The sequence below is a fragment of the Columba livia genome, chromosome 4 (assembly GCF_036013475.1).
Source record: "Columba livia isolate bColLiv1 breed racing homer chromosome 4, bColLiv1.pat.W.v2, whole genome shotgun sequence".
Classification (NCBI taxonomy): Eukaryota; Metazoa; Chordata; class Aves; order Columbiformes; family Columbidae; genus Columba; species Columba livia.
This window is the reverse complement of record NC_088605.1, coordinates 27,276,463-27,291,250: the sequence shown is the minus strand read 5'-3', so window position 1 is coordinate 27,291,250 and position 14,788 is coordinate 27,276,463. Positions and strand designations below refer to the sequence as shown.

Genomic DNA, 14,788 nt, shown 5'->3' with positions numbered 1-14,788 from the left:
GTTCACAAATCTTTCAACCTGATGTTATTTTTACTGAAGTGCCTGTACTAAAGAGACAAAAGGTATCAATAATATTATTCTTCATTCTCATGAACCTGGGAATCATTCAAAGACCAGCTCAGTTGCTCAGATTGCTGGAAGAGGGATAACTGAGTTTCTTGATGTTTACCTGTAGCAGAACTACTACGGCATCCCTGGATTTGAGAGAGAGTTGAGTACTAACATTTCTCAGGACATGAATGTGGGGAATCATTACTGGTGAATTACACTCAACTTTTCTGTTTCAGTTTATGCAGGTGTCTATACACCTGCAGAAGGCAATAAAACAACAAAACCCAAGGGTGTCCCCAGCTCTGCCAGTGTTGTTGGCTTTCTCCCACGGCAGCTGCTGGAATTGACAGTGCTGTCCCCATGGTTTGCTCTGTGACTACACAGCAGGCTTCTTCCCAGGTCTCAATTACCATCTATTGCTCTTGCTTTAGTTTTGTCAGCCTGTCTTCTGCCAGCAAATTTTTTCTGAGGAATCCCTAGATCAAATAACCTCACTTAGAAATATTTTCAATGTTCTGCAAGAAGGGATTACTTTTTCTTGCACGGGATAGAAAAACTAGAGACCCTCTTTACTATAGGCCAGTTCTAAGTATTCCCTTGGCATAGCCCATGCTGTAGCAGAAGGCTGGTCCAGAAACACAAATTACATCACTTCATAGAAGATCAAAAGTGTCTGATTAACCCAGGCAAATTTATCTGATGTGGTGAAATTAAGTCTCCTGAAGAGCTGCTGATCCATCCTTCTGTCATTCGTAATCAGATTGTTAATGGAGCCAGGGCAGTGGACTCTTGCTGGCATGCTGGTTTTCACCTGTGCATAGAGTTAAACAGGCTGCTCCCAGAGCTTCATCACAGGAGCTGAAGTGACCTTGGTGTGGCGTCCTACTGTCTGCACTGTCCAGGCTTGTAAATACTGCGCGGAGCACACGTGCCATCTGTAGCTGGGCTGCCCTGTCTGTGAGCTTTCAGCAGAGCATTCATCGTTCCAGTAAGGCAGTCAGATTAGGATCCTGTAAGGCAGTCAGGAGATGAGGATCCTGTCAAAAGCTCAAGAAGCAGACTAGTAATCTGCAGAGGCCTAAACAGGGCTTTTAAAATTGGAAGCAGAACTGACTGCCTAGACAGAGTTTTTTGAAAGATAAACAGCATCAGCAAGCTAAATGGATTTCAAGCACAGCTTTAATTGTTTTTCAAAGGAATCAGCAAAGGGCACCCTAGCTGGAATAAGCTCTGAAGTACAATCAGGGAGATTTCAAGTGTACAGTTGAAGATAATCAGGCATTTCAGTGCTTGGAGATACTGTAGCAAGTAATGAATACAGCCTTTTTATGTCAGCATTGACAGTACTGTAGTCTTGTAGTCAATTACAATACCCACTCTGTGCTTCTGCAGATGAACTCCTCATTAAAATTGACATGCACGCTGATTTCCAAACCTAAACTATCGTCCCTGCAGCACACTTGATCAAAAGAACAAGTTGTTTATTGTCAATACTTATTGTGTGGAGGACACTCCACCATGCGTTTCCTCTTTTCCCCCTCTCTTCCCCTCTCTGCCCAACCATCCCAACAGCCTGCGACAGGCTAGCAACACTGAGTGGATTTTACTGTAATTCTTGCAGAATCCCTTGGACCTTGCATAATGGAAATTATTTGGGTCAGTAAATCTTGTTTCCTAATTATAGGAATGAAAAGAAAGAAAAAGATATAATGTGAAACCATTCCCTTATTTTGGGACTTTTGTCTTTAGAAACCCAGGGCCACCCACTTGCTCCCATCCGTTTTCGGTGCACTCTGTTTTAACCTTGAAGTCCAAGCTCTCTTCTCCTCTCTCCCCAGCTTATTTTACAGTGGAGCGGAGGCACCCTCTTGCTCCCACACCTTCCTCCCTGGGGAATTAATCGCTTCCCCTCCCCGGCTCTTGGCTCGACTGGGACGAACGAACACTTCGCTGCCGCGGTCATCAGCACAACCTCCCCAGCCGCCCTTCCCGCACCTCGCCGCACCCCCGGGCAGGCACCGGGCGGGCGAGCTTCACGCTCCGGCGGCCGCCCGGAGGAGGGTGCGGCGGCGGCCGCTCTCTGCCCCGGGGCAGCCGGGAGGGGAGAGCGGGGCGGAGCGCGGGGCCGCGGGCGGGGCGGGGCGGAGGAGGGAGTGGGAGAGCGGCGGGGATCGGCGCCTGTTGCCCCGAGAGAGTTAACGGTGCGGGGAAACTCGCCTCTCCTGCGCCCATGCCGGGCGCCTGGCAACCGGGGCGTCCGCGCACGTAGGGCCGCCGGGGGCTGCCGCCGCCGTCGCTCCCCGCCCCCGCCAGGCCCCGCGTCCCCTTCCCCGCCCCGGACAAGGCGTTTAGCGTGCCCAGGCGTGAAGTATGGCATGCAAAGATGGTTTCTGCCAAGGAGCCAGCCATCGCCATGTCCTCGGGTCTTTCCATCGCCCTCCTGCACTGCCTGTGCCTGGCGACGTGGTGAGTACCCCCGGAGACGGCGGGGGCGCCGGGGCGGCCGGTCCTGGGCTCCCGGGGGCTCCGCTCATTTGCTCCCTCTTTGCCTCGTAGTCTCACCGGGCCGCCAGGGCAGAGCAAAAGAGAGGAGAAATTGTGGCCGGAGAATTTCACCAGCATCCTGAACAGCCTCCTGGATGGCTATGACAACCGCCTGCGACCGGGATTCGGGGGTACGGTGGCGGCGCGGTGCCGGCGTTATGGGGTGAACGGGGCAGGGGCGGGGGGCGCAGCGCTCGCCGTTAGCGACCGAAAGCGTGTGTGTGACCCGAGCCCTCCGGGGAGGGAAGGGCCGGCAGCGGGGCAGCGCCTGGCCCCGAAAGCTCTTGGCGGGAGGGTTGAGGGTCTCCGGCCTTGGAGGCTCTGCTGGCGTGGCCCCGGGCTCAGCCCCCGCTTGCTGCTCTGCCCACACTCTGGGCTCGGGCTGCTGCTGTTGCGCTGGAGGAAAAAAAGAAAAAGCCTTGAAGCCGGTGTGCGTTGGCTTGATGATCATGGAGAGACCTGTCTAACATCCAGATTCTTCTGGTTCTTGGCAGTTTTTGGCCCCTAAATGCCACAGGTCGGGTCCTAATAGAAAGAAGTGTATTTTCACCAGCCTAAGAGGTCAGGTGTTTAATGGGTGCTTTTCCACTAGTTAGGGAAAAGCAGAGTTCAGGTGCCTGAGCACACCAGTTCTTTACCATAGTTGCTAGAATTCCAGCTTTGCTTTAGAAGTAGTAGACTTAATTGCTATATAGGAATTAGAAGTGGAGGAGTTGTGGATTTGCGTTCACTTGTGCTTTGCCTATGGGAGTTTTGTATCCCCTTTTGTGCCCCAGGCTGCTAAGATGCAGTTTTGTGCTGGTGAAGAAGCAGCCAGACTTGCTGTTCTTTGTTGGTTTTGATGTTACTGTGTAGGAACTTGGAACCAAAAAGCATTAGGATCCAGCTGAAATAAAAGTTTATTTTGTAATCTAGAATGAAGATATTAAAAATATAGATTTGCAAGTTAAAAAGAAAGACTTAAAAAGAAATCCTACAACTCTTATGATGCACAAAGCTATAATGAGCATTTTATAGACTGCTTCCTATATAGGATTGAATGAGATCCCTGTGTAGGTTTATATTGCAAAATACTTTCTTCCTCCTCTGAAAGTACCTTCTTTGTACATGTGATCCATCTGCACCAACACGTATGCCAACACGTTCCCCGTATGCCATATACAGTGCTCACACGCATGATCGTGATTGTTAAAGGACAACACCTGGCATCGTTGATCACTCCTTTATTATTTTGAGTGTATGGAATAAATGAGGCCTTCTGTAAGTTAGCTTATACATTAAGTGAGAAGGAAGTTAAATTTATTAGCAGCCAGAGGAATCATTGGGAACTGGTAGCCTTTTGCAGTTTAGTCTCTGCAGAGGGGTTACAGGCACTTCTGCACGTGTACAAGAGATGTACTATGTTTGGCATCGTTTTAGGTTGAATGCCAACTAATTAGTCATCTAGCAAAGGTGCTTTATGAGTGTTATCAGATTTCTAAAATTAGACAACTACTAAATATGAAATATGACATACAGTTTATGTTGATTTTTATTTTAATAAAGCTGTCCTCTGTAGGGTATTTTGCAAAAGTAGATCTTTTTCGCCACTAAGTGTTACAGGCTTTCAGCAAAATGCTGTCAAGGAGAAAAGGTTCATTGTGTCTCCTTGAACTTTCATAATGGCAATACTGAAGTAAATGATAGAGGGAGGAAAACGCTATCAGATTTCAGCCTGGGGAAAACACTTCTGGGTGAATATTTCACAAAATGGGTATTATATTGCTTCTTCTTTCTAACATCTAAACCACTCATCTTTGCATTTTTAACTTCTAAGTAAAACATGGGGAAAAATGCTTTATTTTTGAAAATGATGTCTGCCTCCCTAGTTCCTTACAGCAAAAGTTGTCTTCATCTGATTTGACAAGAACAGCTTACAAAACAAACAAGCAAAAAAAAACCCAAACAAAAATACCCTCAATAAAACAAAACAAACAACTAAACAAATAATTTTCTGCGATGGGTCATATTTGACTTTTTGCCATAACTCAGAGTAATAACTGTGAATTAGTTATTAAAATATAAACTATCCAAATAAAATTTTCCTTTTTTTTGGTCATAAATCTTTATGACAAATGGGACTTCCATCTTAAAAGTGGGTCATTCACTAGTTTATAGCATAGAAAACAAAGTCAGAGGGGATGGGAATATATAGAAATAGAAAGTATAGTGTGTTTTGGTAACGTAAAAACTATGTCACTTTCTGATGAACAGCGGAATATTTATTTTTGTTTTATTCTTGAAGCTGATTCACCATCTAATTTTCATGTGACTCAAATTGAAGGTTTTATTTTAAGAATAAAAGACCTCATAGAGGTCTGACTGCTGATTTTAAACTTAAATTAATGAAAACATTTCTAATTTTGGTGCAAATTATGTTTAAAATCAGACTTGGGGAGATAGCCAAATTCTGAATGTTGCTGGCATCTTCCAGAGTTGCCACAAATAACAGTCCATGAAGATTTTTTGCATGCAGAGTGAAGTAAAAAATGGTACATTTTGGAGATTTCCTAAAACTGGATCCAAGTTCTCCCCACTGTCACTATTAGCCAAATTTTTGCTAGTTATGAACGAGAAGTTAAATTGCTTGAGCATGCTTACAGTCTGGAAATGGTCTCTCAGGAAGGTTTTGAACCTCAGTGGAGTATGTGGAAGCTTGTCTTGGTACTTGTGCAGGAGCGTGGCATATGTTGAGGATTAACAGAAGAATGAAGTTCCCCATGTCATTGGATTGGCACTTTGCATTACAAACTCTCACGTTATTAAATGGATTAAAAAACCCAAAAATGTTGCTGTCACTTACTAGGCACTGTGAGTTTTGGTAGTGTGATAAATAGTGTAATAAACCAAACCAGAAGGTTTATGAAAAAGGTTATTAAAGACCTTTTAAGTGAAAGTTCCCATTAAGTTTGGGGGAGGAGGGAATCTGAAGAAGCAGGAGAAAAGCAGAGACATTTCACCTAGAAATTTAATGAAACAAAGCAGAATGGGCAGTTATGCATAGAAGAGAAAAAACCTCTAGGTGCTGTCAGGAAGACTTTAAATGCATAGGAGTTCTGAATTCAGTAGAGGGAAGGTATTTAGGGACTAATGAATAGAGCAATGGTGTATGATGTTTGAAAAGAGTGTGGTGGAAATGAAGGCAATTCCCTTCTCTACACTCTGTGCTCCATTATATCATTATCCTCAGAATGCAATTTGTAATGCATGTGAGTTTCCTGGTCAAAACCACTCCATAAGAACATGGTGTTTACAGAAGCCACTTAGAGTGTGATTAATTAAAAGCATTATCTGCTGGAAAACTTCAAGAGTGCTACCACAGTGCTATTTTGATTCAGCTGTAAAACTTTGAAGCAAAAGCATTTCTAGTTATGCCCTGACTCCAGTTTTCATCTGTTTTTAAAAATTTTGTGTATGACACAAAGCAAAACTATAGAAAGTTGCAAAAGCTGGATTTTTTTCTGAAAATTTCCTTGTTACCTTTCTCCTGGTGATTAGTTTCAAAGTGACAGTAGAAGTCCATAAACTTTTTTAAAGGTGTGTTATTGACTTGAAGTAAAAGGCTTGGGTCTGATTTCCCATTTTAAACACTTGCATGGTTTCAGGCTACACTATAGCAACTCTTGATATAAACAAGACCCTGTGAGATCCAGTTCAAACATGTATTGGATTGTAACTTTAAAAAATATAATGGTGTCTTTGAAACTTTCGTGGTACACTGACTTACCACACTTTAGCCTGCACTTGGGGAAGTAAGAAGGAATGGAGGGACTGAAGCTGGTAAAGGCATTATCATTGTGCGCTGCCATCTATCTGCTAATTTTAATGAATTGTGCCTTTTAGAGAACATCTCATCTCTACTGTTTTGCTTTTGATGGCCAATTGTATGGCCAGACTGAAGAAAAAAGGTGGTGTATGGCTTGCCTCCTGCCCAAGGCTGTGAGTCTGATTGCAAAACCTATTGTTGTTAGCTCTAAACAAGCTGATAGTGTCCTCCATGGTGTGTTACAGTTGGTGAAAGCTGGAGCTCTCTGTCCTCATGGGTTCTGTTTACTTGTGTGAGGTAGAGTCTGGCATGAGCTTCAAGTCTCACCATCAGCCAGCAAAATGGTGATAGCTCAGTGTCTTTCTGTTTGGAAGGTGCCATGTACAGTGGCTCGTGAGTAGAAGGAACAGGACTGTGTTCATGCATTTTCCTTTTTCTTCCGCTTTTCATATTCTTTCTTGTGATCTGCACCTGTGAAAGTGCAGCTGAGTACTTGGTGGAATTAAATATGCTGTCCGTCTCCCTTCAGAAGGGTAGGAGAGGGCTTCTTTGCCCCTTCTAGGCTGTGTGATGCTCAGCTGATGAGCAGGATTTCTGGAGAGTTTCATTTCCTGTCAGTGCAGGAGGAATTACTTTAGTCAGAAAATAAATCCAGAAAAAAATTGAAGAGCAAAGACCATTTTCTGTTTTTAGAGAAAAGAAAAATATCTACATGATTATCTGCTCTTTATACGAACTCATGTACCTTCAAGGTTCCATTGCTCAGCATAATAGATATTGTAATTTATTTTTATTTTTTACATTGCAAATGGACTTGAAGTGAGAATTGTGAAGTGAAGCTGATCTTTTTTTTCCAGGCAATTGTCCATTCTTCCTCAGCTGGTGAGAGTAGATGACTCAAAGGCTTAACAGGATATGGTGTTAGATACCTGTAGTTGACTGATTTGAATTTGGCCCAGGTTAGTAATGCTTGAAGTCATTACCATCTGTCTGTTGTTCAGTGACCTGTATAAAATTAGCTGATATTCTTAGTCCAGTCCTTAGTAGACAGGTGTCCACATCATGAAAACTGGCACCAGTACCAAGCTTGTTGGCTGTCTCAGCAGAGATTATCTGCTGATGAACAGCCAAAGAAACAGTAATCTCCTCATTTCTGGAGGTATGTTTTTCTCTTTTCAGGGTTCAGACATGGATGGATGGATGAACATATGTAGAGACAAAGGTTATTGTGTGCTGCTGTGTTTGTTGTATTTGTCTTTTGGTGGAGAACATAGCCCACATGTTTGAATTCCACATTAATTTTTAAAAAATACCCTACCTAGTTGTTTCCTAACAGAAATCTTAAGTGTAGCAGGTGTCCTCAGCTGTTCTTCCTGATAAAAAGGAACAAGAAAATGTGTTTCATATGATGACTTTTTTTCATCACTTAGCAGATATCAACCCTATTCAGGCAGCAAGAATTTTGAAAAAGAAAGCACCAAATCTTCCAGATGTAGTTACTAAAAAAAAAATCTGTATCAACTACTTTTTTTAAAAATTTTTTTAAGGAATTGATGTAATATAATTTCATGAAGTTTATATATCCTGGGACTGATCTCATAATAACAGCGATAACTGCACTTAGCATTTAAATTATAATTTGCACACTGAAACCTTTGTACAGACTTGTTTGCTAATGTTCCCGATTGGTTGCATGACTCTTGATGGCAAAATTTGCAACATACAGAAAGCCTGTGCAGGATTTGACTGTTTACATACAGTGGAGATCTCTGCGGTGACAGTTGCCTATGGAGACGTGAGGATAATGGAGCCCAAAGTCTTTCACTGGGAGCTGTGCTGCAGTTCAACCCATATGTTGGCATAAAACACATGGGAGAGCTATCTTATGTTCCTCTTCACAGGGTTAGGGCCTGACATCGCTTCTTCAGCCCACATGTAACATCTTTATCTAACACTGAACTATTCTGGCTTTTTTGCAGGGGTTGCTTTTAATCCTGCCTGAGCTTTAAAGTATATTATCTTGCAAGCAGTGATTCAGACTTAACTGTTCCCACTGCAGTGTGTAGGATTCTCCTCCTATTTCATTGACATAAAAATACACACCAGTGTGTTATAAATAGTTCTTCAGCATTTCTAAAGATTTATGGTGGATATATGCTTTCTGAACATCCATTGAAGGATAAGACCAAATGGTCATATTTAAAGTTAATTGGCCTTCTTAGAACTCCCTGCATTTTATTGCCAGTAATAGTGTGTTAAAGATTCTAATAGGATCTTCTGCTTGCAGAGCCTGATTTGATTAATTGGTGCAACACATTCATTTTGGACGGATGCTTAAATCACCAGTAAAAGTAGGTTAGGTGACTACAGATCACCTCCTCGTTGACAGGAATTCCCATGATTAATAATAGTTGTGTTTTCTTTTTTTCTTTTTGAAGAAGCATGACTCACTATTTGTACCCCCGCTATTGTTAGCAACTGGAGTTACGTTTTCTTCTAGAACAAGAAGAATAAGGGATAGGTTTTGGTGTCACCATAGATACTCCTTGGTTGGCATTGAGTACTGGGATGTGTTAGAAAATCCAAGATTTTGCCTTAACAATTGTGAACTGACAATGTAGGTGGAAGATGTGGAGCACGACAGGGCTGCGATTGGAGAAAAAGCATTAGGGAGATAATCAGCTTCACTGTCCCTTGCTGCTGTCTTCACTCCTGCCAGGCATTTTCCTGTTTGACCAAGGTTTTGGATGCAAAGCAAGGATTTGCATGTCAATACTAGCTGGATAACTGTTATGATGCCTAAAATATTTCTAGATCCTCATTCACCTGCCATCCTATCATGGCCTTTTAACATTTGTTTTGTCACTGTGCTGCCATCATGTCAGGCAAGCAACTGAAAGTAAACTTTAATTTAAACCTTATTTTGGGGCTTCGTTGTTGTCTGTGAGTTCCTTCTTCCTACCTACTAATAAATAAAGGTTTGAGAGCAGAATAGCAGTTACTAAACCATAGTTTTAGTCCTGTGTTGCTGCTGTAGCATTTCTAAGAGCAATCAGTCATAGGCTTGCTGATTTGGAGATTAGCTTCTTGGTCTTAGCTCTTAGCTCTCCCCTTCTTTCTGAGAAACTCCAAAAAATAAATATGCAAGAAGCCTTTCAGCACTTATTGTCCCTGAAGCCGTAATCATTTAATAAAACAAAAGAAATCAATGCCTGAGAAGCATCATCTCATGCCTGTGGAAAAAAAAAAAAAAATCTGTCCCTTTGCTCATTTTGAAATGATTATAAAATTATGGTGTTCTGTGAGCTAAAGAAAAGAAGATATCACCAAAAGAAAACAGTTAGAGATTTAGTTTTGTTTGTTTTTTTTTTTTGTGTGTGTGGTGTTTGTTTGTTGTTTGTGTTTTGTTTTTTTTTTTTTTTTTAAGAATATTCCTATTTAGTTTCTTAGAACTAACAAATAAAGCAGTTCCTGAAAGAGATTCAGGAACTGAGTGCAGTATTCAGTATTCTTTTATTATTGAGCCTGATTCCTGCGTTTTCCTCTTAGAGCTACATGGGAAAATGACTTTTTCGTTTTTGTAGAACTTTGAATTTAGCAACACATAAAGTTCAGGTGAGATAAATAATTGTATGTTTAAACCAACTGTAGATAAATTATTGTCTTGTGATTATGGGAGGTCAGATACAATTGGATCTCTTCTATTTCTGGGTACAAGTATGATTGGGCTTTTCTTCGCTGTTCTAATACTGAAGATGAATATCCTCACTTCCAGTATCTTGACAGCTCTAATGGGAGTTTTTCCAATCTTTTGGAGCTCTCCTGCTCTGCAGAAATATTTATATTCAGGAAAACTCATTGGACTATGTTGTCAGCAAAATAAGTGTTTAAATCACTCGTGGATTTCCCTGACCTAATGAACACTTCGTTATTTGTAGAAAAGGGATCAGCTTCCATTTGACACGTTTAGAGAGCAACCCACTGCAAAACACAAACAGCATAATATGGAAGTGTGTTATCTGGAACTAGAGAGTTTCTGCTTAAAGCCTATTCAAAACAAACATGCCAAACTATCCAACTTTCCAGAGACCGTTGAGCTATGAAACATTCTAGGGTGAATTTTCTTTAGATTTTGTCTCAAATAAATGTCCTTCCGTGAAACTGTTAACTTCCAGCGAAGTTGTGGTTTTGACATTTAGCTAAAAATTCTTAGCTGTTCTTTATATAACTTGCGAACTTTTAGTGAAAACATTTTACATCATTTTATTTTACGTTTTGTTCACAGTTTGACACTCATTCTAGGTGCAAAAAGTATAGGTTCTCTATTTTCTAGTTTCTTATTTCTTTTTCTCCTTTTAACATTTGATTCAAAGTGACATCTGTGAAGTGATTTTCTTTTTTTGTTGTTTTCTTTCCAAGAGGGACATATTCTTCTGCTGCTATTATTCTTAAGTCTTTCCTTCTTTAGTTTTTAGATTACAAATGCTATGATAAAGCCTGTGTTAACAGACTCGAGCCACTTGTTCTCTTTAGAAATTTGAGTTGTAGGGGGTTAGAAACTGTGGTTGTGAATTCATAGACCATACTTTTTTTTTTTTACAAATAGATACTGTTTGGTAAGATCATCAGTAGTTTTGGTTTTTGTGTTTTGTTTTGTTTTTTAATTTGTGATGTGAGTTAATTACCTGTATTAAACCATTAGCTAATGCTTTGATCACAGAATCATCGTCATAACTCGTAATGATTAGCAGCTTTTTGGCTTTTTAATTGGGAACAGACCAAAATCCCAGTGAAATTGGTTAGTACATGTCTTCTTTGGTTTAAGGGGAACTGCAGAATGTACTGCAGAGTGAATGCCCATCTGAAATTTCAGGGTGTTTTGTCCTGTAATAAAGAAATGACATTTTAAAATGAAGCTGCTTCCCCCGAGGGCTGCTGTGCAGTACCTACATATGAGAGTGCAAGACCTCTGCTCGGGGCACTGGTCTTAACAGTGTCCTAAGTATCGCTGGTTCTTTCAGGATGGGCTTTCTATAATAGTAGCATGTGGATATTGGTTCAGACCTTCAAAAATGCTTAGATATCCAACTTTTCTTTTGACTGTTAGTAGTAAAGCACTTAAGTATATCTAAGGATATGGATGCAGTTCTTGATCCTGCAGTACTAATTGCCCAGTGCATGGCATGCTCATATTTGTAGTCCAGTTATTACTAACAGGACAGAATGTTAGTAATAAATGCCTTGGGGAATGTGAATTTCCTGAATTCAGTGCTTGTTGTTAATTAGTGTGGTGTTTTCAGTGAGCCTTTTAATTTTTTGGCATCTGTTTTCTTATTCGTTGAGTCAACATTGGTTTTCTGAATGGGGATTTGCGTGGAAATGCTGCTTTTGATTTACGTATTTGGTAAAGGTAATTGAGCAGTGCTTGTTCTTAGAGACTTATCTGAAATGACCTGTGTTTGCATTGTGCTCTTGCTCATCCACAGAACCCTCAAAGTGATAACCTCACATGCCAGGATCATTTATGGGAATTGTTGAACTGCAAAACTGATATTTTCTTGCTCATGTCCTTTTCATACATTAGGTCCTGTTACTGAAGTGAAAACAGATATATATGTCACCAGTTTTGGACCTGTTTCTGATGTAGAAATGGTATGTATCTCTGGGATTAAAATGCCATTTCCTGGTTCTGAGAAACCATTAACTGCAGTAAGGAGTGGATGCTTCATCTGTACTATTCTGTCAATCACACAAAGTAGGCAAGATTAGTAACAGCTTAATTTACAGGTTATAATTAGATACATCAGGCCTGATTCTGCTCACCCTTTCACTGTTTTTTGGCTGGTTTAAGGAATTCAAGTAATAGTATTTAAAACATACTTCCATGAGGTAGAGGCAGAATCAAGCCTTGTGAGGAGTGACTAAGTCAGTCTACTGTGGGGAAAATGTGTAATATCTTTGAAATTGCCTTCCCTTCCTGAAACTTGTGTTATTCTCAGGTGAATAATGATTACATCATTTCACAAATACTTGTTAATGTTTTCATTTCAGATGAATGCTTTTTGCTGATATTTGTGCCCCTTTTAGCATCACTCTCAGCAAATGTTTGCCTGATAAAGAGTTTTCATAAGTGTCTCCAGAAAGTGAATGTCAAAGTGATGTGCATGAAGTAGTTACAGAAGAGAAACGTTATATTTGTATGTACTGTTATTTGTGCCTGAGTGGCATCTGCGTTCACTTGAGGTCAAATCCAGCATAACTCTCATCACCTTCTATAATCTAGTGGTACACCTTTAAGTGACACAATAGTTTCTCTTTTTATAAAATATCCCAGAAGTCACATGGGTGTAACACTCCTACATGTGCTAAACTGAACTTCTTTAAGGGAAAGGCCATTTCGGGAGAGTGACTTTCTTCCCATACAGTGCTGTCATGCCCTTTGTAGTGCACCTGATATGGTTCTATCATGTGGAAAGGTATGTGATAGCAAGATATTTTTTCAAGGGCTAGATTTGTGACAGTAGTCTCATACTGAAATGCATCTTACCCCTTCAATGGTTGCCATGTGCCGTACAATGCTGTTCTGTGTTACAAGAGTTACAAGAATCTGGTCCCAAGGAAATCTAGTAATATGTGCCTCAAATCTGAAATGAGGGCTGCGTGGCACCTCTCAGGTTTTACTGAAGCATTTGACATGCTGCCACATAGAAGTTATTAGTTACATTGGAGAAGGCAGGGGTGAGAACATGCACTGAAGGTAGGTAAAGAACTGGCAAAAGGAGAGTTTACAGGAAATGTTTACCCTTTCGTCATTAGGGATTAGTTAGAAGGCTATTCAGGGATCCAGGATTTGGTTTTGAATTAATTTTTAGTTGATGCATCCATTAGAGACCCGATGGAATCTGAATGTGGCTGCACTCATAAAACTCACTGAAACACCAAAGTGTGATATAGTCTTAGTACAGGGGATGATCAGAAGGTCTTTTTGGAGTGCGGTTACTTTAGTACCCAATGTAATGAAAAGAGTTGAAATCTGATGTTGCAAAATCTGTCACGTAGAAGCTAATAACAGAAACTGCTACTTATGAGCTATGAAGTCACCAGCAAGAAATTATACTAGAAAAGAGACTTTTCATAGATGACCTATAAACCACAGTGGAGGATGCATCCATGGAAAAGAAGACAGATATAATTCTACAGTAGTAGACGTGCCTCCTTGCCCATGCAAATAGGTATCACCATACAAGTAGTTTCAATGGTAACATTATGCAGGAAGTTTGAAATAAAGTCAGAAAACATTGTTTGGCTTAAAAAAAAATCACAACTGTAAGTTAAAAAGGACTTAAAGCTTTCTGTGTTACCTTTTTCAATGCCACATAATGCTTGTTTTTGTGAAATGCTTTAGCTTTCCAAGATGAGAAATGCATTCCTTTGTCCTTTCATTCACATATGGTTTCTCATGATGTGCCTGTGTCTGCAGTTCTGCACTTGTTGTTTTCTTTGGGGCACCTGAACGGATTTTCTGAGAAAGTTAATGGGATAGTTAAAACCAAATGTGTGTATATGCACATTTATCCATGCTTTCTGGGCATGGCAAATGAAATATTTAGCTTTCTTCATTTAAAAGCTTGCTGTACATCAGCTGAACTTAATTTTTCTTTCCTGACTTTATAGTGGAAGTAATTTTTTGGTCCTGGTATTTTTAATTTAGCCAGGAGCAGAAAATCCATGGATTTATTTTCTTTAAAACTCTGTTCACACTTATTGTCAGAGATAATTTGTTTCCTTTTATATGCTTGACTACAAACTCAATTGCCTGCTTCCTGCAACTTAATTAGATTAATTATTCCTTAATGATTAAATATGTGTAGCAATTTATTGATATGACTAATGTGGAAAATTAAGCTATTAAGAAGTATACAACACACTTTAATTGGTGGAAATACATTTGTGTAGTGGACTTAGCATGTTCTTTACTATTGACTTCTTTGCTCCTGCGGGATTTTTGTTTTTTTACAGGCAACACACATGCAAATGTGATCTTTGTTTTTCTGCAATTCAATACAGGAGTATACAATGGATGTCTTCTTCCGTCAGACATGGGTAGACAAAAGATTAAAATATGATGGCCCTATTGAAATTTTAAGACTTAACAACTTGATGGTTTCGAAGGTGTGGACTCCTGACACTTTCTTCAGGAATGGGAAAAAGTCTGTCGCACATAATATGACAGCCCCAAATAAACTCTTCAGAATAATGAGAAATGGCACTATCCTGTACACAATGAGGTATCTAACTTGTTTGTTCAGCTTCTTACAATTGCTGTATGCAAAAAGTTATAATGCCTAGACAAAATGGCAACCAGAGACTATTTAATTTGTTCCATTA

The 14,788-nt window shown here is 40.3% G+C and overlaps 1 protein-coding gene across 3 annotated transcripts in view; it reads left to right on the top strand.

Annotated features, from left to right (window-relative positions):
- Positions 1-1,291: 1,291 nt before the first annotated feature.
- Positions 1,292-14,788, top strand: part of GABRA4 (gamma-aminobutyric acid type A receptor subunit alpha4) — a 49,406-nt gene continuing 35,909 nt past the window's right edge. Inside the window, exons 1-4 of one of the 3 annotated variants that reach the window (XR_010472195.1) lie at positions 1,292-2,517; positions 2,608-2,726; positions 11,985-12,052; positions 14,468-14,688. Coding sequence is in view for 2 of the 3 variants with exons in the window: in XM_005501228.3 (XP_005501285.1) it covers positions 2,435-2,517; positions 2,608-2,726; positions 11,985-12,052; positions 14,468-14,688 (491 nt within the window). In the remaining variant the exon portion in view is untranslated. Of the gene's footprint in view, positions 2,518-2,607; positions 2,727-11,984; positions 12,053-14,419; positions 14,689-14,788 lie in introns of those variants that run through there. The other 2 variants (XM_005501228.3, XM_021285968.2) reach the window with 2 other exon arrangements.